Source organism: Cantharellus anzutake, assembly GCF_015039405.1.
Source record: "Cantharellus anzutake strain C23 chromosome Unknown EI90scaffold_56, whole genome shotgun sequence".
Classification (NCBI taxonomy): Eukaryota; Fungi; Basidiomycota; class Agaricomycetes; order Cantharellales; family Hydnaceae; genus Cantharellus; species Cantharellus anzutake.
The window spans coordinates 81,828-106,796 of record NW_024067006.1 but is presented as its reverse complement, the minus strand read 5'-3'; the positions used below and the strand labels follow the sequence as shown (position 1 = coordinate 106,796).

At 49.8% G+C, this 24,969-nt stretch overlaps 6 protein-coding genes across 6 annotated transcripts; 4 read left to right on the top strand and 2 right to left on the bottom strand.

Moving 5' to 3' along the window:
* Positions 1–388: 388 nt before the first annotated feature.
* On the bottom strand, positions 389–2,803 carry EI90DRAFT_3019285 (uncharacterized protein; the record flags this gene model as incomplete). The annotated part of the gene is made up of 7 exons (XM_039057339.1): positions 389–1,305; positions 1,359–1,402; positions 1,452–1,677; positions 1,862–1,950; positions 2,004–2,242; positions 2,271–2,372; positions 2,444–2,803. 7 exons carry the CDS (start codon positions 2,801–2,803, stop codon positions 389–391), a joined length of 1,977 nt encoding a protein of 658 aa, XP_038911942.1.
* A 2,963-nt stretch (positions 2,804–5,766) lies between these two features.
* Positions 5,767–6,767, bottom strand: EI90DRAFT_3291902 (uncharacterized protein). Its single transcript, XM_039067307.1, has 6 exons — positions 6,677–6,767; positions 6,454–6,523; positions 6,310–6,412; positions 6,230–6,261; positions 6,042–6,174; positions 5,767–5,990 (listed from the first exon to the last, which is right to left on the bottom strand). Exons 1-5 carry the CDS (start codon positions 6,741–6,743, stop codon positions 6,075–6,077), a joined length of 372 nt encoding a protein of 123 aa, XP_038911941.1. The 5' UTR covers positions 6,744–6,767; the 3' UTR covers positions 5,767–5,990; positions 6,042–6,074.
* A 1,575-nt stretch (positions 6,768–8,342) lies between these two features.
* EI90DRAFT_3073946 (uncharacterized protein) lies at positions 8,343–9,227 on the top strand. Its single transcript, XM_039061468.1, has one exon. It carries the CDS (start codon positions 8,498–8,500, stop codon positions 9,011–9,013), a length of 516 nt encoding a protein of 171 aa, XP_038911940.1. The 5' UTR covers positions 8,343–8,497; the 3' UTR covers positions 9,014–9,227.
* A 3,296-nt stretch (positions 9,228–12,523) lies between these two features.
* On the top strand, positions 12,524–13,171 carry EI90DRAFT_2933364 (kinase-like domain-containing protein; the record flags this gene model as incomplete). Its single annotated transcript, XM_039055094.1, has 3 exons — positions 12,524–12,766; positions 12,821–12,895; positions 12,947–13,171. The coding sequence occupies 3 exons, from the start codon at positions 12,524–12,526 to the stop codon at positions 13,169–13,171; spliced, it is 543 nt and encodes a 180-aa protein (XP_038911939.1).
* Positions 13,172–15,148: 1,977 nt separating this feature from the next.
* Positions 15,149–15,508, top strand: EI90DRAFT_2826421 (uncharacterized protein; the record flags this gene model as incomplete). Its single annotated transcript, XM_039053590.1, has 1 exon — positions 15,149–15,508. A coding segment is annotated over one exon (360 nt), but the record flags the coding sequence as incomplete, so codon positions are not given.
* An 843-nt stretch (positions 15,509–16,351) lies between these two features.
* On the top strand, positions 16,352–18,031 carry EI90DRAFT_2203210 (uncharacterized protein). The gene has a single exon (XM_039052684.1). It carries the CDS (start codon positions 16,711–16,713, stop codon positions 17,953–17,955), a length of 1,245 nt encoding a protein of 414 aa, XP_038911937.1. The 5' UTR covers positions 16,352–16,710; the 3' UTR covers positions 17,956–18,031.
* The last annotated feature ends 6,938 nt before the right edge of the window (positions 18,032–24,969 follow it).

Sequence of the window (24,969 nt, the reverse complement as noted above, 5' to 3'; positions counted from 1 at the left end):
TCGGGGCTCCGTACTTAGGGAGGCGTAGGTAATAAATTGAAATGAGGGGGTGGTGACCATCGAGGGGTACCGAGAGGTTTGCGGAATATGGGGGCTCCGAGGTTGGTGAGGGGGGAGCGGAGTTAGAACGGAGGGATCGGAGAGACCGGAAGTCGATGGCTGGGGATGGATATGACAGCCATATCCTCTTGGAGTTGCAACACAGCTGTTGGCAATCCTCGCGATATCATCCTTGTCGATGTTAGCTTTTTCGAGGAAAGTTTTGAATATCGAGTTTGGTTCTTGGATTTTCTGGGATACCACGTTGGCGACAACCACGCTTTCATCAAGGTTTGCACCTAAGTCTTTAAGGGTCACGACATAGCTTGTCGGGCAATAGGTGGCCAGCTCAATGGCGATAAAGCAGATAGAGCGGCTCATCCAGAGGTGTCTGGTCACCAGAAGGTGGGCATGGGAGGGGTGGAGACCTTCGATTAGGAAGCCCCAGGGTGCCCCCGCAGGTCATATCCTTTGGCAATGGGGGGCAGACCTTGATGAAGGGGGTGGATAAGGGGAAGGCTCTGGTTAGGAAGATTGTGAGGTCATTCCTCATTTTGTGGTCATTCTCAGGACTATGTTTAGCATCAAGGGGGTAGATCAGGATTGCTCTCGGAGTCGTAATCCACTGGTTGAAGTGGGTTTCGTTGATGTTTGCTAGGATGCGAGCTGGGCGGGCTCCGTGGGCACGGAAGTTGGCCAGCTCTCCCGTGAGGTCGATGTAGTTATAATCTGGGTTGTCATCTAGGGGTCTCAGAGTGGTGGCAGTGGCCTGTGCAGGGGCGTCCGTGGGCGCAGGGGAGCGAGTTAAACGGGGGGGGTCAGTTGAGCTGTTGGTATCAGTTGTAGCCGGATTTGGGTGGATGTTAGCGGGTATAGTTGTGGCTACTGGGGTATTGTAGTTTGCAAGGAAAGGGTCGTCAGTGTTAGCAGGGACCCGGAACATAACATGGGGTGGGGCAAGAGTAGGGCCTTGGATTTTTGCAGATTCCGGGGACCGGAGGCGTTTCAGAGTTTCAGATGTAGAACTTGTGAGAGCCTGGGGGCAGGGAGGTGTGGTAACGGGGGGGCACATGTGGTTGCTGAGTGATATAGGGAGCATAGTGAATTGGGGGTTTGCCCCGGGGATGGGGTCATTCCTGAGGGTGTGAGCTATCATATCCACATCGAACGTGCTGGTCACCATTGGAGTGTTTTGCAGTGCGTGGTGGGTTGGGCTAGGTGGTGGGGGAGGGGTAGTACGTGCACCTGCGGCGTGGGAGGGAACCACTACATAATGTAGTTGTTAGTAGTTATTTAGGAGTCGCTCTCGGGTAACACACATTTCTGGTGTGCCTCCATTTTTACGAGAGTGGGACGAGAGGCACTTGGTAGTGCTTCATGGCTCTTTTAAGCCTAATCCTTTTCGGGATTACCCGGGGTACTGGGGAACTACATCCGTTTGATGGAGGTACATCCATAGGTACCCGACTCCTAGCCCCTTCTCAGACCAGTGCCCATTGGCATAATAGCCTTGTAAGGGGGCTACTGGGTCGCTTTCAGGGGACTTTTTGGCCTCAGATTTTGAGGCCGATGTTCTTCCGTAATAGGAAGGTAGTGGTTCCTCTGCAATAGAAGTTGGTGATCCGTTTTTGTGCGTTCCTAGGATACATAGGTTGGACTTGAACTGAATTAGAATTCAACTGAACAAGTGCCCACTCATTTGTGATGAAAGCATCTCTTTGCTCTTGTCATGCTGAATCAGGTATCGCTCTATCATCAGGTGTGATCCCAAGAGCGCCGCACTGCTTCAGATATAGATCCCAATGCTTCCCCCCATAATGACCAATATGCTTGCAGAGTGTGCTTGATGCAGAACTAGCTGAGAAATGCGGTGTCAACAGTCTTGAACGATCCCCTTTGTTGTAAGCAGATCTGTTGCATGTTCATTGACCACTTAACAGAATCATAGATACTCTTGAACTCACTGGCACACCCAACATATCCGATAACTTTCTTTCCCAGCCTCATGAACAACGTCGGTGAACACTGTTTCAAGGTCTCGTGTCTGCCATGCTTTCTGGGTCTGTTGGATTGCTTGGGAAACATGCACATCTTCTGATGCGAATTTTTCCTGATCCTCATCAGCCCCAGGTGCAACCTCATCATCCCCATCTGCGTCCATTCCATCCGAATCAACTTCGGGCCTGGGTGCTGGCACTGGTCCCTTTGCCGCACTGCCGGTTCGGGCTCACTTCAAAGCTTTCGCTTTTTTCCCCCAGCTGGACTTGTTCCGCTTCTTTGGACTGCACTGTTGCTCTTAGTCCGATGTGGATGGACCCCCGGAAGCAGCATTCCTGAGCTTGGTTGTCGTTGTCAAGTGTTTTGAGTTCTCAGGTAGCCCAAGATTTTTTGATTGGTGTCTGACCTCCAAGAGTGCTTCCAGGGTTCGCTGAGCAACACCGACATCCTTGTTCTGCGAAGCATTAGGCCGATTTTTGGTTTTGTTGGCAAGTTTTTGCTGTTCGAAAGCTTCAACTGGATTTTCGCAAGTAACCTGCTTTACAACCCACTTTGGCCTTTGCAATGTCTGATGAGCAGTAGGTAGGTCATCATCTGGATTATAAGCCCCAGAATTAGGGGGTGGGTGTGGACCGTGTGGCAAAGCATCCGAAGGACTGAAGACGAATTGGTCTGGTTTGTCGGCAGCATCGCGTAGTTTACCATCTGGACCCAGCATTGGGTTCTCGGGGTCTGTGTGCCACCCACTTTCAGGCTGAGCATCCATCCCAAGGATTTACTGGCACAATGCCCAAAGTGTACAGTTGAAAGCAGTTTCCCTTTTGCGAGTCCCCGGTCATCCCCGGACACAACTGACAGAGTGATATTAACAGGATATTAACAGACTCAGTTAAGTAACATGGACTTCATTCGCGATAAAGTGATTAATAAAATAGATTTTATGAATACATTTATGTGATATATACCCTGGGTTACATACCCGCACTTACCATGGTTCCACGGTTCGGTTCGGTTTAGAACCGGTTCATCTCACCCTCCCAAGGTAGAGAACCAAAACCGAACCACCAGGGAACTGGGTCAAAACCGAACCACGGTTCGGTTCCAGAAATGGTTTGGTTCTCGGTTTGGTCCCGGTTCTCAGGGAACCGCGGCACCCCTAATTGCCATGCTAGGGTCTTTCCTTATGTTGTACATCCCGATCCGATCGATCGTGGCTCCGTCGCCGAACCATTTGGGTACGAACTGTCAGTTCGCATGTGGCTTCGGTGCAGCCGAAAGGACCCCATTTCTAGGAGGCTCCGTGTGCGGCCATGCATAGTTGTTAGTTTCCGCTATAAGCTGGCTCCATTATATCGATGATACTGGTGTGCCGAATGCGTTGACTGGCTATTGTCGACTCTACCGTGTGGCTCCTGATCTGTATCACCTCCCTAGCTTCACTCGTAAACCCTGCACGGGGTTCCAGTGCTACAGGATTGTCCTTAGCTAGCGAGAATGCTACGCAACACGAATGAGCTCTATATATAGTTCCCATGGACACTTACAGCGACAAACGAAGGCCCTGACCCGAATAATAGAATCAGGGAGATGTAGAGCGACAGGTGTTTCTGGTTGGGGTGAAATCGCAGCAGTCATGGTACGAACGAGCATGCTCCTCTGCGGACAGACGGACATGGGGCTCCACACCGGCATTGTCTTAGATCAGGTTGTATTCACTATTTGGAGGTGGAGGAAGGAACAAAACCATGATGGGATGCCAATCTCGTGACAGATACGGTGCCGAGGTGTGCCATATTAGAGACGCGGGCTATTTATCAATGGGTGCATCGGCTAGGAACAGATAGCTGGCCAAATGTCACGACCCGACATATCCGTCACTTCCCTCCATGCGCCCTAGTGCCACTTGGTCCGTCCCTCCCGCTATCATCATCATCCGTCCACCCATCTGTCCACCTGTCACCCTCATCCGCACTTCCTCCCTCACGCGCGTACCTACCAACCTAGGTTGCCCGCTTCATTGTTGTCCACCCCCAGCCGGACGGCTTGCTAGACGGCCGGATGGCCTTTTCTCTTTTGTCCGCTTACGGACTATTGTTCTTTCCTTTTGTTCCTTGCTTGCCTTTTGTTGATCAAGTTTGCCGATATTAACTATTTGTTCCTTTCTTCATTCATTAATATCGCGCTTGATCTGCCACTCCTTCCGGGCCGGTCTCATTTAGTTACTTGTGTTTATAACGCGTGTAGGTTACACCGGATGTACCTCAGTTCGTATATCGACTTGGATTCCCCCTCTGAACTCTTATCCTCATCGTAAGGCTTCTGTCTGAAATTGGGACACCAACGTAAGAACGAAGCGCAGCGCTCCACCTGAGTCGCTGAAGCTAAAGTCCCGCCCCTCCGACCTTACGAGCCCGGACGACTTCGCGCGCCTCGCGGGTCACCCGGATACACTTCTGGCACGTTCCTGACACCAAATGATGATACAATTTTATTGTCGTGGTCGGTGAGTGGGAGTAGATGTATGGACTCCGGATATAAAAGCCAGGGTCGTTAACTATGTGGTCTTGGACACGACAAACCTGCCGAACTCCAGCTTAGGTGTCGATTAGACCGTTAGCATAAGAACATGGGCTGGCATGTAAATGCGGAAATAGATAATAACGGACTGCTAAAGCTTAGGGCGCTGCAACCATCTTGATGGTGCCTGGTTAGGCCCAACGTGATCGCATGGGTACGTACTCCTAGTTAGGGCGCCCGGTCCACCTACTCAGCGCTTTGAATCATGGTGGAGAGGAAAGGAATGTATGGCGAGCCTTCATTCGCGGTTGAAACACCTAAGCACTAGAAGAATGAGTGGTCTTAACGTGAAAATCGCACCGCATGAAACACCAACAAATGCCCTGATGCATAGCCAGGTGGATATGCAGAGTGTGTGGCAGGCACTGCAGATAAGCGGGCCGAACGAAAGCGGAAGATGGGAGATGGGGATCGGACAACTTGAGAGAGAAAGGTGTAGGGAGTTTCCTAGGATGACATTCGTTTTCCCCAGTCGTGGATAACGTAGAGGTGGAAATCCATATCAATTATAGTGCTTTGACCCCTCTACGTTAAAATCGATCTAGTAGGTGAGATCGGATCCATAGTATTAGGTCATGATGGATTGGTGAGCTTGCTTCAGATCGCCGGAACCTGATGTGAGGCCCCGACATCGATGACTGAGGTAAACATCGCTTCCCTTCTCCGTCACACAAAATGTGACGAAAGCTGGAATGGGTTTGATCTAGTTGCCAATAAATGATGGGATACGTCGGGGAGCGTTCGGTAGGCAGGACTCCTGCCTCTATGACTTCGTAATATTATGTGAATGCAAATTATATAGACGTTCTTTCGGAGCGAGCCGCAATTCAATTACATATACCGGATCGCTTGTTACCAAGTACTGTGCGTCTCAAATTCACGTCTTCAACGATTTACACTGAGAAAAAAATATCCATGAGAAAATCCTCCGTGAAGTAGGATTAAAGTCCCACTGAGATGCAGGATTTTGTCTAAATTTTCCATGTTGGAAAAATCCTGCTGCCGTACATGATTGTGACCAGAATCCTGTCAAAAAGTCCTGCTGAATAACAGGGAATAATCCTTTTATCATGTAATTATCCGTAATAATATCCTAGGAAATCATGCTCAAAAGCAGGTCAAATCTTGTCTAATGACGGCTTATGTCTGACTGGATGAAGGATTATATATTGACTAGTCGACACGATAATATGACTGGAGCGCTGCAAAAACATAATGAAATGACAACCGAAAGTGAGGGGTCATAGAGTTGTCGCAGTGTCAGGAACTTGAAAAGTTGAGGCGAACAACGGGGGGTCGAGAGTGCCGTGAGCATTGTTGGAGAAAAGCATAGGGGTGGGGGTTCAGTGCGACATATTATTAGTACTGCGGCTTGCCTAGCACCGTTACTAGTGAGAGAAGCGCATGGTGAAATGTTAAGCACTCACCTGTACATGTTGGATTATGAGTCTTGTCACCGTTCAGGCAACATGTCCCATGCACAGCGCTAGCGTGCAACATCCCAAACATGCGACACTGCCTTCCCGATTGGTCCGTGCACCAATCACCTTGTAGCATGGCCTAGATATAAAAAGTGCCATAGTTAAATGCAATAATAGTCAACTTTGGTACTTACCTTAGTCCCTTGTTATCTCGTGAGTGCAGCCGCTGATCACCACAGTCTACTCATAACAACAGTACGTGGTAAGAATGTACCCAGTAATGGTTGGCCACCTTGCGATTTCTTGCCGATGCCCTAGTACCAGTGACAGGTTTTGAGATCGAAGCGACAAGTTGGGGGAACTCAATGGTATCTGGCCTGAAGGTCATCAGATTTGATAATATGAGAGGGTTACGCACGTTATGGTCAATCTCAGAGCCGCATGGCATTGGAATCGGCCCTGGACGCGTTTCTTTGTGCTGTATGACTCTAGTTGGTTTTTGAAGACAAAAAAAACGGTTTAAGTAGCTCCTTACACGTGTTAACTTCTGCCAGGAGCTCTACCCATATCATGAAGATGGCACAGTCATGGCACGAATGTGAACCACACATAAGTGCATTGTTCCAAGAGAAAGGGCACACCTTCACGTGCCGCTTCTAGCCTCCCCTGCCCCCGATCAATTGCTCGCTTCTGGCTAGAATGAGGCATGGTGAGTGAGTTGTGTTCACGGAGTGTGGGATTGAAGTTAACCCGAGGGCCAACATAAACAACACCAAACACACTGACACAACCCGTCGAAGTCCCAACTCCCTCAGTTGCAACATTTCATTACTATTGGGCCTCTGCTACTCTGCTTCCAGCATTTACATCTATTAATAGGCCCAAACTAAGGGCTCCATCATTCCTATGGGCGACAGCTTCTCTGGAACGCCACAGCTCGTAGATGCCCGCTAGCATTTTTGTATTCCCCTAAGTCCAACCCGAGCGGCCCTTTTGGCTCATGGCCTCATGATTGTTGTGAAGTGATTTTGCGGCGAGTCGCTATATCTTTTGGAAGACCTTCTGGGCGCTTCGGGCTCGATCGATGAGGAGTGGAGTCTGTGACGATGGGGCTTCTTCGTGCAGTCCCTTTGCATTGATGTGAATGGATCTTGAGGGTTGGATGCGCGAGTTTTGGTTAATTGGTCGATTTTCGGTGCGTTCGCGTTATTGTTTCTGGCTTTCATCTCCCCCCTGAGTCGCCATTCTGACGTTCTGTGACGCCCTTAGATTCGTTTCCTACACCCCATTTCCCCTTGTCATCGATTTCCACCCCGACATGTTTGCTACTTCCTGTTTCGAAAAACTCGACATCGCATTCCTTCGACAACTTGCACTATCTTTTTTGGGTTTTTCAGGGACATGAGCGTGAAGAGCCGAAGCTTGGCCTCCTTCCAAAGTCAACGTCGATATCAAAATGCGCTGTAATCGCAAAACCAGACATGATGCAATTTCTGAACTAGCATATTTAAAAACAGTTCCATACGTCGAGGTTGTGGATCTAGACGCTGCGTGTACCGTTGTTGGTCGACTCAGGGTTGGGGAGGTGGATCCATGTGGGCAGTTGTAGATCGCAGCGGATCCTTGAATATATGTCATAACATGCGTTACAAGATAACAATATTATGGCTGAAAATTATAGCGTATACAAGTTTTGATGATAAAATCCTCCTTGTGCAGGATTTTAGATAGCCTGGAACCGCAATCCTGTCATGCAGCAAGATCGACGGAAAATCCTGTCACGGAGAATCCTATCCCTTGCCAAGATTTTCTACGAAATCCTCACGTCCGCATGATTTTGTCATGGAATCTTTTTCCCCAGTGTTTAATGAAGGCCATGTCTGAAGCGGACAGGGGTTGGAAAGCAATGAAGCTCTGATCACAGCTGAATTTCGTCCGGGCAACTCATTCGTTCGACGGGACACAAAACGGGATCTCAAATATCGGTGGGGTGCCTGGTCCACAAGTGTCCTGTCTTAGCGTTCACGTCATTGGCCAAACGCAACAGAAAACCCAGAGCGGATAATCGGGTGACCACACACATTTGGAATTCGTTTGTATATCTATCTTATCTACGCTCATTTAGTTGCCCCTTTCGATTTCGCGATCTAATAATAAGTGCTGCAAGCTCGCACGGTGTTGATTTATGTAACTGGGTGGACTCATGATCCCTGGAGAGTGCAGCATGGGTCCAAATTGAGAAACAGGCACGACGTTGCAGCTTTTGTACGTATTTATAAATTTCATATTCTTGTCTGTTGTGGGATATAAGAAGCTTGTACTATTGGACTCAAGTTGACTGGAGTGATTGAGCACCAAGCGTGTTGGCAATTGACAAGTACTGCTGGTGCGAAGTTCAGCCACCCAAACTTTCCAGACCCATCCTGAAAATCCACTCTGCTTTCACCAAGATTGATCTCGCAATGAGGACTAGCACCTTTACGACCTCTCTTTCTTTCGTTTTCCTCCTTCTCATCTCCCCGGCTCGAAGTCTGATCCACAGCATTTCCGCACCTACAAAAATCCTTCACCCAGGTGAAAAGTTCATCGTGACATTCCACACAACCCCTTACATCCAAAGCAACCTTCAATTCTACGCTCTCTTCGGGATTGCACCCTTTCCTGGCTTGGGAGTGTCCTTCTTGGGACTTCCCATTCCGGCTGTGGCCCCCGTTCCTGGTGCAGATGGTGGATTGGGTTTACGTAACCTCTTTAGCGGACCCAGCGGGAAGGGAAAATCTGGGATCGACATTGGTGGAATAGATCTCTGGGAGGCGAATTTGGGGAACATTGGTAGTCCGAAGGGATTCAACGTGACGTTGAGGTTACCCGTGGATTTGAGCACGACGAAAAATCGAGTGACGAAAGTCGTGCTTCAAACTGGTGTGCTTGGAAACGTATGCCTTGGTCATTTACTAGTTTTCGCACATCACGACTAACCACTTTGATTTTGATTTGATTTTTCTTTTCATTCCTCCGTTCAAATCTAAACCACCAAACTCGTCGATGACGTAATATTTCGGGACGGGTTACCCAGGTGGGAGCATCTAGGTTCACAACGCTGTCCTTTTTCAACACTACGATTAGTATCAAGTCTCCCTAACGCTCCTGATGCCCACCCCAACAAATTTCTAACGCGTTTCATCGATATTATTCCCCGGACCACATTCGTGTATAAGTGATCTAGTGCTCGTTTTACTCCCGTCCATTTTTCTATTCATTTTTGTTTGTACATGGACCGAACTGCTCTACAGCCAAACCTGGGGAGATCATCGATCTCGGACGACAATATATCTTCTGAAAATGTTTGCAAAAATGGTTGACATTGGCCCTGGGGAATCGGGCGGATTGCAATTGCAATGGTTCAGTTCGTGTTGTCCAGGTCGAACAACGAATGCCAAGGAATTGGTCGCTCCAGCGTAAGTGTCAGGTCGTAGTTCATCCGACAAGGATTGACATAAGAACCCACTCAAGGGAGTCATCGGCGCAAGCAGGTGGATCACGACCCATTCACGGTTCCTTTCGACGCGCAAGTAACTCGCCATGCTGGACCGTTTCATGCTGGTGCCGGCTTCCGCGATAAGGTCCCTCATTGATCATGAAAATACTCCTGGCGAGACGATATTGAATTGTGGCCAAAATAAATCTGGGAGCAATGTTGCGTTTGGCTCGGCCATCACGAGAAGGGGATGCTGTAACAGATCGTAGGTAAGATAGAGCAGGCAGGTGCAATTGAGTGCACATGTGGTGCGCCCGAGGAAGTATCCGCAAGAGAGAGAATGCATGCACAAATTGATGACGGAGGCGGCTCTCTAACGATAACACTGCTAGTTCGGCGCCGATGCATGTGTATACATGCACAGATACGGTATGTCATCCCAGTGTTCTCCTCCCAGCGCATGTGTGCATGGCGTGAATAATTATACAGACAAAAAGTTCGTAGGCCTACGCCATGTTCACTGCGTGGAAGTATTTTCAGTCGTGTACGCAATCATCCATCGCGGATCAGCCAATAACCTATTCTGCGGCACAGACATTTTTCAGCGTGTGTGTGTGCGTATATGTATCATTTTAAACCCCGTATCTGTGCCTGTGAGACGGAGCACCCAAACTGTCGAGTGATGTGTTACATCTAAGCTGATTGCCAAGTTCGTTTCCAGGTCATGGTTCAATGCTGGATATAAGTATCTGGTCTATGATGGCGATAGCCAACTTGTTGCTAGGAAGTTGAACGACTTTGGGCGTTGACTCGAATGCGAGGTGAAGGTCTGGGCTAGACAAAGATAGCTTACACTCGGCCGCTGTGCCTGATACCTGTCCTGAGCATTCCCAGGTGACGCTGCTGTTACCAACGGATGAGCACAGCCTCAGGCCTGCTCTGGAGCTAGGACAAGTTGGTACGTACAAGTGCTAGATCAGTGCACGCTGACACCTTCAGAAATCCTTATCTCGTCGTACATCATTAGAGGCTGGTAACCTGCCCAGCCGATCATTTGCTTCTGGGTACGAACTTCCGGTATGCACTGTGACTTTACACGGGCTGTCAGTTCGCATGCGGCTTCGGCGCAGCCGAAAGGAGACTGGCTATTGTTTACTGTATGATTCTGATCTGCATCACCATAAGGCCAAGCTCCCTGGCTCCACCCGCAAACGGCCCTGAATCAGATCCTTAGCGAATCTCCCGCAACAATGAGCTCTGTATATGGTCCCCATGGACACTTACAGTAACAAATGAAGGCCCGACCCAAACAATGAAATCAGGGAAGTGTAGAGTCACAGGGTTTCTGGCCGGGGTGTGATCGCAGCTGTCGTCGGTGCGAACGAGTATGCCCCCTCTACTGACGGACGTGCGGGCTCCACCCCGCCCAATCGACATTGTCTTGGTCAGCACTGGTTGGTCTTCTGCTCAGCCGCCGTATGACGTCAATCCGGCCCCGATATTGTTTGCTGTCCAGCTGCGGACGAACGTTCAATGCAAATTGTGTTTACGTTCTCTCTCGGAGTTCAGTTACTGGATACGATCAATACCACTTTTCACCGGACATACGTATGCACATTACTCTAATGGAGATGTGCTTGTAACCACTCTGGCGTAGGGTGACTTAATGAGGGCGTTCCTCATTTGGGCAGGGGTGGGAATGGCATTTGGCTTGGGCGAAGCGGCGATGAACACGGTGGATTTTCTCCCACAGTGTGTTGCCTCACATTTGCGTGTTCAACCTTACTCTGCTCTTCGCGGCCGGTAGAACCCCTTCGTTCGACTTTCTCGCCCAGAACACGAGCCTGATCTCCGTATCACGGTGGAGTGCTTAATCACGTTTGCACCTTCTTCAAGCCGCGCTCATGGCCACACGTCGCACCATCTACTTGTCTCATCGCATTTTCCTCGACCGTCTGCGTCCTGAACGAAAGCAAGTGCGCGAGCGACCGTGTGTCAATGACCATTGACCAACGACTGAATAGAAACGTCATGCCTGTCTGGGATGTAAATGCGCTTGATCGAGTTGCCAATGTGTGCATACGTACCGTAGAGTGGCATTAATATAGGGCTTCTAGGTTGAGGCCCAATCGCATTCTCAATCTACAACGACAAGCACTAAATTATGTTGCCAGCGAAGTAAATGTAAGCAGGAAAAAGAATGAAGGGGAAAAATATGCGAAACTTGTGAAGATCGACTTTGACATTGTCGGCGGCGATGACGACGGATCGGAAGACGATGCCGGCAATGCATTTGACATAAAATGGCGCTGAAGTGTTTGCGCGTTGTATTGTAATTGAAAATTTTGGTCACAGAGCTTCGGGCCCCTCCGTAGTAAAACCAGCTCTCAGTGCCCTAGCGCACCAGTGCAAGCTCTCAAACGCTCCAAGAAGGTAGGTCAACCACATAGACCATTTTGTATTGACTGAGTCACGAGTACTAGGTGGTACGAGTCCGCGCGCACATCAGCTTCTGTTGTTGCCTTTTAGGTTTGCCTCAGGTGTTCTGCCCCGATGTCCAAGGTCTCCCATAATCTGCAGCAATAACCCACTCTTCCTATCGAAGCGCCCTCAGAGCCGTCATAGCATCAGGTGTCTGTAAGTTTACTCTCGCCTTATCGTACATACATTTTGGCGCATCTAGACATGCGCTAATCATTGTCCAATCCTAGTCCTTCGCACCATGGATACCGTTTTGCCAGTTGCGATGGAAATCTTATCTACAATCCAGGATGTCCCGAACCTTAGTCGGCAGTTTGGTACTAAGGCTCTCGTTACACGGGGCGGCTACTCCGAGGTTTATCTCGCAGAATGGATCCAACCTGGCACCCAGGCTTCTTCTGTCAATGTATGTTCTCTTAAACTGGGGTACTGGCTGTCTCACTTCACTGCTTCTATTGAGGTCTGCTACAAAGTTCTCAGACCACCTATGAGGGACATGCCGGCTGTCGTGGAACAGATAAGGAAAACTATGAAGGTGAGGAATTTTTTCGGCCTGACTGATAGCCTACAAGACACCATTCGGCACCAGCACTTGAAGAGAGAGATGAAGATATGGAAAGATTTGGATCATGAGAATATCGTGCAATTCATCGGTTTTGCAATTGAAGATCGGGGTGCAATACCAGAGGCGGCATTAGTGTCCGAATGGTGTTCAAATGGGGACCTCGTTCAATATCTGCATCGCAATCCATCCTGCAATCGGCTGGCTTTGGTGAGCAGTATTGGCGAATCTCGTGGACTTACAAGATGAACATCGTCAAAATAGCTTCTTGATGTTGCCCGAGGTCTGACTTACCTCCACGATCGTGACCCTGTTGTTGTCCATGGCGATCTCAAGCCTGTAAGCCAAGTCGTATTGTGAAGCCGGCACGGGGCGATTGACGTCGTATAGTCCAACGTATTGATCAGTGACACTGGGCATGCCAAGTTGTGTGACTTTGGCTTCTCTTTGATAGCGGACGGATTGACAACAGGGTTCACATCGTCAGGACCTGGATTCACCTTACGCTATTGTGCCCCAGAAGTCCTGGAGAGCGGTAAGAAAACGAGACCCGGTGATATGTATTCATTTGCCTGTACTTGTGCCATGGTGAGCCCTTGCAATTCGCGAACATAACATCCCTGCACTTGACTGAAACTTAAGCAGATCCTTTTTAATGAAAGTCCCTTCCCTTCGATCACCAATGACGCCCATCTATGGAAGGCGTTTGAATCCGGCCAATCGCCTTGGGACTGGAAGCAGTCTTCTCCGGTAGAGAAAATACTATCTGGTTGTTGTGCGGTTTCTCCTGATGCGCGATCGACGATGCGAGAGGTCTTCCGATCACTCATGGATACCTGCGCTAAGCCAGGTTCAGCCTCGATCTTCGAGGTGTCTGACCCTGAAATAGACCTTCCATTGCCGCCACCACTCTCCGACAGCTCAGTGAATGTATTCCTTACGCCAGATGGAGGCCGTACAAGCTTAATGCTCGCAACGTCGTCCAAGGAGACGACGACTCAGGTTGATGCGAAAGTAGCTCCTGTTGCCTCTTTACCTGAGGTTCACAATGTGGTTTCCATGCAAAGACAGAAACAGGCTGAGCTGTTGCCAAAGGCGACACCTGGACACCTAGAGACAAGGGGGCAGACAGCAGAGCCGCCCTCGGATACTCGTAGTTATCCGAAGCAATCCCCTGGGCATGCCACTGCGCTGTCCAAGAGTAGTCCAAGTCTTGATCCCAATCGCATTTACCAATCAAACGCGTCTCCCATTTGGGATTCTATTACATCAGTTCAGCAGTCCTTTGACGATTCCAAATCATTGTCATCTCTCCCTTCCTCCATACGTAGTATCGATCACCTTCGTGCAACACCAGGCGCACTCAGTATGCACCGTCCTTCTGTGAGTCCCGGTGTATGGCTGCGAAACCCAACTATGGGCCTCGATGTGCGTTCCCCATCCAAACCAGTGCCGCCATCATCCGCCGACGAGGGTGGGGATAGAAAGAAATCATTCATCGGAGGCATAAAGACTATTCTCCAACGTCTCCAACGCCGTTCTGATTCATGGGTTCCTAGCCAGCCAAGTTTCAGTTCCGATCGCCCTAAAACAACTACACACCGCCGCGAACAGTCCAGGGAAAATACGCCCAATGCCAGTGCGCAAGCCATCCGCGAAAGGAACGCAGCATCCCATGAGCAGCTGGGGTCCACAGGCGACAGTTATTCATCGGGCACAGGGTCTTTACCAGCTTCAGTGACATCAGCAGCAGCGACCAGCTCACATGGTGAGACCAACATGGGTGTCATTAAAGCTCTCCTTCAAACTTCCGCTATTTCTCTTAAACCCGTCCTTATGCCAAATCTCGATCAGATTCCGAACATGCTCCTGGCGTGGATTAAAATCTATGAGGTATGTACAATACTTGTGTTACTTTGGTGATCTTATCAATGTCTTTGGTTTTGCTACGTCGACTTAGAGTGTCACCAGCAATGTTGAAGACATAGAGAAGCTGCATTTCGTGATCCAGCAAGTGCAGAGCTCGGTGCTTCAACCCCTCCAGGAGTGGACCGGCGAGATTCCTCCCGAGCTAGAAAGTCTAACACGAGGGTTTTACGCGTATGTTTGTCGCCTCCGTCGCATTCTTATTGCCCGCCCTAACATATTCCTGTAGAGCCCTGAAAAAACAAGTAGAGGAAATTAAATCGGTCCAGCGCAAGAATTTGCTGAAGGAGGCCATTCAGACATCTGATGTAATACGGCAAACAATTAGGATGGAGAACTGCCTAAATGTTGCTATTTATCGCTCCGAGGTTTATCACTTCAGTGTTATTCAGGCGATTGGACCTTGACCGAATGTGTTCTCCGCAGCTCAGGATATCAACTTTAATTCTGCTACGTACTGAACGTTTGTCGGTGCAGTGTACGTTTTTCTCCACACGAGCATGAACTCCTTATTGAGTGCAGCTTTCAGCGGAGCTTTCGAGACTCAAGCCGGTCGCTGCCGAGTACACGTATGTCAAGAGCAAGTCGGAATGTCTTGAACAGACGCGGGTCCAGATACAAGCATCTCTATTGAAATATCTCAAGGTGCCCGAGAATCGATTCACGTGGTTGCGTGGGTCCCCTGGTACCGGGAAGACGGCAATTTGTATGAGCGTTGCATCCACCCTCAACGGTCAGGGTACCCTGGCGGCGTCGTTCTTCTGGGATAAGAACCAAGCGGCGACGGGCCTCGATTCCATTGAACACTTTCCTTCCACTCTCGCGCGCCAATTCGCGGTCTTTAACGAGGACTTCAAGATGTCGCTTGTCAAACACCTTCGACATCCATCTTTAGACTTTGTCACGAGCCTTCCTCTAGATGACCAAATGAACTGCTTGATCATCAAACCAATGTACGATATGATAGAGATGCTGCCCTCTGGAACGGACCGCTTCGTCGTTGTGCTAGACGGTTTAGATGAGTGCGGGAATCCCGAGGCACTTAAGACTTTGATGGAGCTCGTGCTAAAGCTTCATGACTTGCCCTACTCATTTGCCGTGTTGGTGAGCTCTCGTCCAGAGACGCAGGTTGTTAGGGCTTGGGCTCGAGCTCGATCGATGGGCCATGTCATTCCGTGCGTGGATACCGACATGATTGACAAGAGTGACACTTTTCACACAATACGCCGCATGGTACATGAGGGGCTTACGGAATGCATCTCGGAGTCTTCATGGAAACCATCAGAAAAGGATCTTGACGCTTTCACTTCGGCATGTCGCGAATTGCCCGTTATCGCTTCATTGCGCATACGTGAGGTATGCGTTCAGACTGAACGAGGCGCCACCCTTAAATCGGAGTTCGATTACTTCCGAGACCTCCTCGACACGCCGACTGATCTCAATTCGGAGTACCTACGAATACTGCGGCGAGCCTATATGCCCGACCCGCTGCGCGTCCGTCGAAATGTAATTGAAAATTACCGCCTTGTAGTGGGGGTGATTGGTGGGGCACGGGAGCCGTTGAGTTTGTATTCTATCTCACAGCTATTAGGAATTACGGAGGATGAGGTCTATGCCACTTTGAGACCGATCAGTTCAATCATCGATCTCCCCTTAACAGGACGAGGGCAACCCAGATTTTATCATGCGACGGCGAAGGAGTTCGTTATGGGGGAACCGATTGGTGATGCAGGCGATCTTTCCTTCTTTATCAATGATAAGAACGGGTATTTCTTGGGGATGCTGCTCCTTCGATTTCTACGGGGCGTCATCGAACGGAATGACTTCATGATACCCACCAATCGTCCTTTAGGAGCCGAGGAAAAGTGGAAGGAATTCCAGAAGAAGGAGCGACCTGACCATGTCCGGTACGCTGTCAAGCACTTGTTCAGCCACTTGGATCCTCTGGCGTTGTTCTCGCAAGATTCCAACGAATTGCAGGAGGAGTTTGATCATTTCCTTACCCAAAGCCTGCTTTCGTTCATTGCGCTGTCGGGTGGTGACTTCGAGTTGCCAGGTGAATTACTTCGATCTGACGTAAGTTTAGACTCTGTTGATTTCAATAGTGTGACATTATTTCACTCTAGAATCACAATTCAACTCAGCTATTGAGAGAAACCAAAAGGATAAGCAAATATGTCCTTCACCCTTGTTATGGGTGCAGAGGCGAAGCTAAAGGGTACTCCTTGATGGGGCCTGTGTATTCATTTGATCCCTGGCACATTTTTCGATCGATGCTTCCCTTCACTCCAACTCCATCCCCACTCTTCAAATTGTACCATCATCTCTTGGATCCCGTTCGGATCTTCAGCATTTCCGGAGAGTTCGCTGGTCATTTAATTCCATTAAGCAAGGACTCACTCAATGCTCGGAAGGTCATGCAGGCAAAGCTAAGCAATCGGCGAAAGGTGGTTGATCACAGGGGTCTGGAGATAATCGATTACAAAGCTGAATTTCTTGATCCTGATATTCGAAAAAGCATCGTGAGCTCGGCAGCGATCTCAAAGGACGGTCATTTCATTGCGCTCGGCTTTGGAAATGGTGACATCGAAGTTGTTGACATTGATCAGCAGCATGCCATCACTCGATTCCAATGTAACTCGCGCAATCCCCTAGCATGGATCGAGTTTATCTCCGGCGGGCATCGGATTGCTGTCGAAGACAATGAGGGGAACATATTCATCTTCGACAACGGTATGCAGCCGCTGAAGCTTGGTACCCTCCCCAGTGGGTGTTATCCACCTGTCACTGAGGTGGCGGATAATGGGTCGTTCATTGTACGACTCCCGCGGCATCTTGGCTCCTACTGGTATGACGGCGTGGCGATCCTGTATCTTTCGGGGGAGCCATCCATTTGTATTTTTTCCACCCCTGGGTTTATACCTGTTCCAGCTCGCCTCCCAACTATTCCTTGCGGTCTCACACTTGAACTGTCTCCTGGTGCACGATATGTTGTCGCTTGTGATCGGAAACACGCTTTCATTTGGTCAACAGAGTCGCGCAAGTTCATCGCTCATTATGACCTACCAAATTTCGAAGCTTTTGTTACTGGTGCAACAACATTCCGCCCGTACATCGCCACTGGGACCCAGCATTCAGAGGGTAGTATCCCTCATATTCAGGGTTCCGGGGTTGAGTGCGACTTGGACAAATCGTGGCTGGAGTCGCTGTCTCATAAACGCTTATATCATTTTTATAGTCCAGCAATGGGTGGTGCCGCGAAGCCAAAATTATATCTCAATAACACATTGAAACTCATTCTCCCAATTGAATATCATCCAGTTCCTAACCGGCCAGAAGGATGGTATGGGGATCGGGTGATATGGGTTGAGGATTTCATCTACTTTCCTCGTGCTAGCGAGGATGGGACGCGACTTTTGGTTCAGGGTGGTATGAAAGCCCCGATTGTCGTTGATATCGGCCAAATCGCTTAGCATCTCTGTTGATGTCCATGATCCCCTTTCTTTGTCCATTCGAGTTCTACTATTTGGAGGGTGGAGGAAGAATTAAACATAATGGGATGCTGATCTCATGGCAGAGATGGTGTGGCATGTTGGATGCATGAGTGGTGCATCAATGTGTGTACCTAGGGGGTGACAAATGACTGGCCAATAGTAAAATACAATTGTTGTGGTTTGTGAGTTACCTTGCTTGCAAGGTCTCTTTTGCATACACAATTCGTGGGAACTTTTACTTTCCCACATGTTGATATTGGTTTCTTTGGACCACGTGTGCTCTCTGTGCCCCTCCAAAATAAAGATATGTAATTTGTCATAAATTGTGAATGTTAGAGACCGGAGTGAGATGAAGGAGTTGTCTCCGTGGCGGAGGGCTTCGGCCTCAGCGACTCAGACCAGGAGTGCTGTGCCAAGTTACACATCCGTGCCCTAATTTACTTACTGGCAATGAGAACTAAAAAGGGGGATCAACTCTAGTCGATTTTATCACTGGAGTGTAACCTATGTACAAGTTAAGTATATATAGTTACAGCAAGGGCAGGCCCATGAATAGCGGGACCGAGTGGAGCGGAGCTAATGGGGATAGATGTTAGCTGACTGAATATTACCAACAAGTCAGGTTGCAGGTTTAACGGAATGATGGGTTATGACCCACAAGCAGAAAGGAGGGATAGGCCCAAAGGTAGGCTTGCAGGGCAAGCAAGTGAATTGCCCAGTGGAGGTGGGGATGCGCTAGTGGACGTTGGAACTGTCTGGAGAGCCTTGGGGCTCTCCTGTTGGTGGGGGGTGCAAGATCAATCAAATATCCCCTGAAATGCTGATTCAACTCATTATGCATGTGAACACAGCTGTGATTGCTTAAAGTTAGTACTAGAGTGTGATGCTGCGAATAGTTGCAAAGTAGCACCATGTCATGTGCAAGCAAGGTCATGGTTGTGAAGCAACCTTTCTAGTGGATCTGCATGCCAATGAGTAGATGGATGGATTCTGGGCATGAAGCAGGAGTTGTTAAGTGTGTAATCTTGGATGTGACAAAGCAATTTAACTCTAGCCCAGCTGTGATTAGGCTGAATGTTAGCACATAGAATGAATAGATTGGCATGTGAATGTCAGGGCATACCCTGCCTAACCCTGCGCTGCACCCTGTGCCACCCTGCCCTACTCCGCTTCCCCCGCCATCGCTCCCTGCTCCTCCCCTTTCTCTTTCCTCTTTCTCTCTATTTCTGTTCTATGGTCGACTTCCCCTTTCTCTATGTACCACTACACCTTAATGCCACTGCCTCTATTGCTGCACTGTAGGCAGGCACAGCCGGTACCACGCAAATGAGCCGATTATCGCGATTCTACCACCCACATCAAGCACCCCACTCCCAAAACACATCCACCACTGTTCCAGATACCCCTTCCACGTTTCCCATATTTTTTTCCGATTTTTTCAAGCCATTCCTGACCACGGACAACCATCAGTTTCCAAATTGGGTAACTGTCACCCGCATATTCCGCCCCTTCCTCCATATCTCCATCAATTCTCCACCGATCCGGACGAGTTTGGTATCATTGGAAAGCCCCTGTCAACACGAGTCGAACGATGTTAAGAGTGACGTATTTGGTTCAGCGGTTGTTCCGATCGCCATGTTTCTTTAGTTCCTTAACAACGTTAATATTGCTTTGATATTGCTTTTTTCTTAAGTGTTCCTTGTGGATCTGTTGCCATCCTAAACCCGTCGGATCATTCGGATTTCCACGTATTTCTTTCATATTTATAGTTACCCTCTTTCCTGTATTTACAAAAAAGGACTCCCCCAAAACAGAGAGAGGTGCTCCCCAACGAACATGAAGTTTTAGCAAGAAGCTTACCAGTGCCCAGAGCGGCGAATACAAAGCCACAGAGGCTCAAGACATAGTGCAGGGACAGAGTTCCCATCAGTTTGATTTTTAGTGAGATTTACGAGATTTATCATTTTTATCACATAGCACCGGACCATTTCTCCCCCCCCCCCTTCCTCATCATCCGAACCACCCCTGAGCATTCCCAACTCTGTGGCCCCCCTCTCTTTCTCGTTAGGGTGGTAGATCCCTTGCCCCCTTACAGTGCCTGCCACCCACATGCCTGCCCACACAGTGGCCACCCCCAGGATCTCCCATGGAGACACCCAGAGAGGTGTGGCTGTGTGCGGGGATGATGTGGCTCCCTCCATGTGACCTTAGCTGCATGTATATAATAGCACCTGGGGTGGGAACAGAAGAAGCAGCCTTCTTCTCACTTTCCCACTTCAGACCAAGTGGTCAGGGATGCTCACCCCGTAATGGGACTGCTGCTAGGCATAGCTGATACTCATCCCATCGAGTCCCCTGCACTGGGACTTCACTACTTTCGGAGCTGTCCCTGACAGCAGAAGAAGGCTTTAACCTCATTTCCCCCACCTCCCCTACCTCTCCTGCTATGGTGACTGAAGAGCAGTATGACAAGCTGCTGTCCCAATTCCAAGAGCTCCAGGCCATCATGGAGAGCCAAGCCCAAAATCAACCCCCAGCTGTGCCTGCACTGGCACCAGCGCCGGTGTAGGAGTGCATAACAGGTGTGCTCAATTTCATGGAACCATACGCAGCAAATACATCAAAATTGGGCTCCTGCCCTTGTACATTATTAGGAAAAAGGAATTATAGGGGGAAGTAATAAGAAAGAAGAAAGAGGGTTTTCGTACGAACCGAAAGAGCCTTTCCGCAAAGGAATTGGTTGAGATTTGGTGGAGAAATTCAACCTGAGATGTCCTCATGTGCGAAGTCTGTGTGTCAGGGACCGACCCAGGGTCGAGAGCATCCGGGTATATCGCCCGGGGCTGAGGGCCCGGTAGGGTGTGATGTGGGCGCATGTAGCAATGGGCCTGAAGCAGACAGGTGTCCCTGGCCGCTTAGGCTGGAGTGGGGGTGTGTTGTTATTGTTAACAAGGGGAATGTAAGCTACTTGCCTAAAGTGGGAAGTGTGAGAAGAAGGTTGCTTCTCAGTTCCCACTTAGGCTGTGTTTATATACATGTGGTTAAGGCCACGTGGGAAGCGCCACATCATCTACGCACACAGCCACATCCATCTGGGTGCCTCTGCAAGAGGTCCCAGGAGCATCTGGTATGCAGGAGGTCATCTGGTGTGTCTGGGTCCAGGCACATTACACTGCAGCTGGGTCAATGGTACATTGATACAAGGGAAGTCATCCGTGTGATAAGAAGAGAAGAAAGAGGAAAGAGAGGAGAAGAGAGAAGGAGAGGGTAGAAGGGAAAAGGGGGAAGGTCGGGAGGAGCGGATGGTGGGGCACCGGGTGAGGTGGGGCCTGGTCAGGCCTGACACTGTGCACTTGACCATGACCAAGGGAACAAGGTCAAAAGAGGATGATCTTGGGGTCATTAAATGCCCAAAGACTCAGTGTTGAATTTCACCCTAATCAGTTCAGTGGTTGTGGAGATATTCTGAGTATCAGGCATGATGGGAGTCACAGGACAATATGAACTATGCGGATGCTCACATGCGAGCTAGTCTCAGTGAAATTCCAAGAGAATATGGGCTAGTTAAATGATACAAATGCTAAAGAAGTCATTGGAGGAGTCTTGGAATTATGGCATATTATTTGGTCCAAGTTTCCCTGTGCACAGATAATCAAGATATGTATTCCATGTCTGAGAATTCCCATTCTCAGTCAAATCTCTACCAAATTTCACAAAATCGGTATCGTTAGAAAGCTATGGATGAGGAGAGTCGAATGGAATAAAGGGACGGAGTTTTGACGCAGTGTTTGGAGTGGTATGAGGAAGTTTGTGTTTTTCTTTTCATTTTCTTTTGTTGTTTGGAATTTTACTCTAAGCCAATGGCAGCTGAACCTGTATATTTTGGACTCTTTTCACAAGTTGTATGTTTGCTGTATGGGTATATGTACATAGCGATTGAAATGGAATAGACAATTCCCCCCTCTCCCTCCATCTTTGAAGTCAGTGTGTTGTGAGCAGCCACTTGACTGGTAAGGGCAACAGAGGCCCTTAGGGAAATCCACCATGACAAGAAATTGAAGATTACATAGTGTTACCTCGAGTTCTCCCCCTAGTTGATTTCACGGACCTGTCAATTGTCACACCCCTAGCCCCTACTTTCTTCCCTAATCCTTTGGGGAGTGAGTGAGAGTGCTTTCCTACCATCTTCAGAGTTTGGTCTGCGCTCCTGCTTGCACCAGCACCAGCACCAGTGCCTGCACCCACCCCCAGACCCAAACCACCTAAGGTTGCCCCCCCCACCCCCTTCTCTGGAGCAACCGAAGACCTTGACTGCTTCAAGGCTGAATGTGGCATATACTTCCATGTTCAGGCAGCGGAGTTCCCCAATGCCCTCTCCCAAATCCTCTTTGTCCTATCCTACATGAAGGGAGGGACTGCAGGGGTGTGGGCAATGCAGTGCACCATCTCACTGCTGACAACAGGTTCCCCTGGGCTCACCATGGACAAGTTCAACAATGTTCCAAGACCTGAACCATGAGGCCATGGCCAGGCAGAAGCTGGCCACCCTGTGACAAGGCACCGACTCTGTGGACAAGGTCATCCAAGAGTTTGAGATCCTCCACCCTGCCTTGTGGCTAGGAGATGTGGGGCTGGTAGACCGCTTCGAACAGGTGATCAACTCCTGGCTCTGTGAGTGTTATAGGAATGGACCTAGAATCTGATGGTCCGTGACTATGAACAATCAAGCCTTTGGTCCCTTCACCTTTATTTCACTGTCAAACCCCATGCCAAGCTTTCCCACTGGGTTTTGGTGCTGGCTGGGGAATTTGTTGAGTTTCAAGGGACTTCCCTTGACCATTGTGACTTTTATATTAGATAGTTAGAAGTCATATGATGTGTAAGGCAGATGCCGAAAAATGTCTTTCCTTATCTAATACATAACCCACAAAACCTTGTACCATGATTGTAACTGCCACACCATTGTGCCACCACTGTAAGCCTTCTCTGTAACATCTGACTTGGTCCATATTGATGTCTACATCGATATTCTTACAATCTGTGAGAAAACCTCAACGGCCTGGTGAGTGCTCAGACACTGGACCTCGCCCTTCCTGCTCCCACCCCCCCACTGGGTGGTTGAGCTCCCATTCCTACCCTTCCTGTAGTACCCTACTGGGTCCTACAACCCTTCCTCCCTTCTTGGGAGGGAGAAGTGACTCAGGCAGCCCCAGGATGCCTGGCCACGTACCTGCGGGCCCAAATTCCCATGGTCACTCACTACCGTGCACTGGTCAACCAACCCACCTGTCCCAACAAATCCCGCTACCAGTACGCTCCCCTGAGTGCCAAGTAACTGATAGTCAACCACTGGGCTACTCCCTCAAGGAGTGCCAACTACCCATGCTACTGGTATGCTCACATGAGCGCCAAGTCACCACTAGCCAACTGTTAGGTGGCTCCCTCAAGGAGCCCCCACTATACCCGCTGCCAGTACGCTCCTTGGAGTGCCAAGTCACCGTTAGCAGACCACCACACCCACTGCCGGTATGCTCCTTGGAGTGCCAAGTTACTGTTAGCCCACCTGGCCTTGGATCTCCTCTTGCTCTCCCCTCAACGGTTACGCAGCCACCTCCATCCATGAGCAGAACGGCTCAGGTTGGGTTCCCCAGAACCCATTCCTGTAACAGTGAGAGCATCTACCACCTCCGCCCCATGCCAACGACCTGGGCCGAGTGGAAGTGTGAGGCCACCCTCCTTGACAACCAGTGGCAGCGCTTCCAGGCAACACAGCCCCACTTGCCCCCAGTCAGACCCCAACTCCCACCTGCGAGACCCCCACTCCCTGCCACCTTCCCGCAAGCATGCCCAGCCCCCACACTGCCGTGCCCTCCAGCTGCCACTGCACCCCCACCTCCTGTAGCCCACCCTGTGGCAGGGGCAGGGCCACAACCCATGGACCTTGACTGCTCGAGGATAGACCAAAGATGAAATGGGCTGTGCTATAACTGCAATGCACCAGGGCACATCGTGTGAGACTGCCCACAACCAAAAGTCCACTGAGCCAGATGGATGCACCCAGAGGACCTCAGAGCACTCATGGAGGGGCTGAGGAGGCAGCTAGTAGATGAGCTGGAGACAGATGGAGGAGAAAGGCAGGAGGCAGAGGCCTGAGAGGATTTTCAGGAAGGCGACTGGTGAGGGATGTGCCCTGGCTGCCTGCAGTGATAGTACTAGCTCATGTAGATACTGTGAGGCACCTAAGCCAGCACTGACATCCAAATCCCACCGAGTCATCACCAAGAAAAAGAGGAAAACTGCATCCTCAATCAGTAAGGGCAGAGAAACCCCAGGTGTGGTGCCAGAGGTAGCAGTCCTGCCACCCACCATCTATGTGCTGTCCAAGCAACCCCACAGATCCCTCAACCTCGCTGTAAAGCTGACCACCCTGACCTCCCTCACCACTGTCTCTGTGTCAGCGCTCCTGGACTCGGGAGCCACAGGGAACTTTGTAAGCCATGAGTTTGTCAGAAAGCACAGGCTTGAGATGACCCCGCTCCACCAACCCATTCCTGTCCACAATGTCGATGGGACCCCAAATGAGAATGGGGCCATAACTGAGGAACTAGAGGCCCTCCTGATGTTTGGACAACACATGGAGTGGGCCCGCTTTGCCATTGTGAACCTTGGGTGGCAGTCCCTCATCATAGGACACTCGTGGCTGCTCCACCACAACCCAGAGGTGGACTGGATGCAGCAAAAGGTCAACATGTCCTGCTGCCCATCCTCCTGCCGGTTGATGCAATGGTGCGCTGACCCAGACCCCACAGTGAAACCTGGGGATGGGATCTATGCCGTGATCATCCCTCTGGGGTGGGGACATGAGCTGAGAGCGACCACAACACTGTCTCAGCAGATGGCCCAGGAGGCCCGTGAACCAGAGGTGGAGCCCACACTGTTTGAGGTGCTAGTCCCAGAACAGTACCAGGACTTCCGCGATGTATTCTCGAAGGA

Coding starts and splice junctions, on each gene's coding strand:
- EI90DRAFT_3291902 (XM_039067307.1), bottom strand. CDS start 6,743: ATGCCTCATTCTAGCCAGAAGCGAGCAATTGATCGGGGGCAGGGGAGG. Junction 6,524..6,676: donor GCTAGAAGCGGCACGTGAAG/GTGTGCCCTTTC, acceptor AAAACCAACTAG/AGTCATACAGCACAAAGAAA. Junction 6,413..6,453: donor GCTCTGAGATTGACCATAAC/GTGCGTAACCCT, acceptor GATGACCTTCAG/GCCAGATACCATTGAGTTCC.
- EI90DRAFT_3073946 (XM_039061468.1), top strand. CDS start 8,498: ATGAGGACTAGCACCTTTACGACCTCTCTTTCTTTCGTTTTCCTCCTT.
- EI90DRAFT_2203210 (XM_039052684.1), top strand. CDS start 16,711: ATGGGGCCTGTGTATTCATTTGATCCCTGGCACATTTTTCGATCGATG.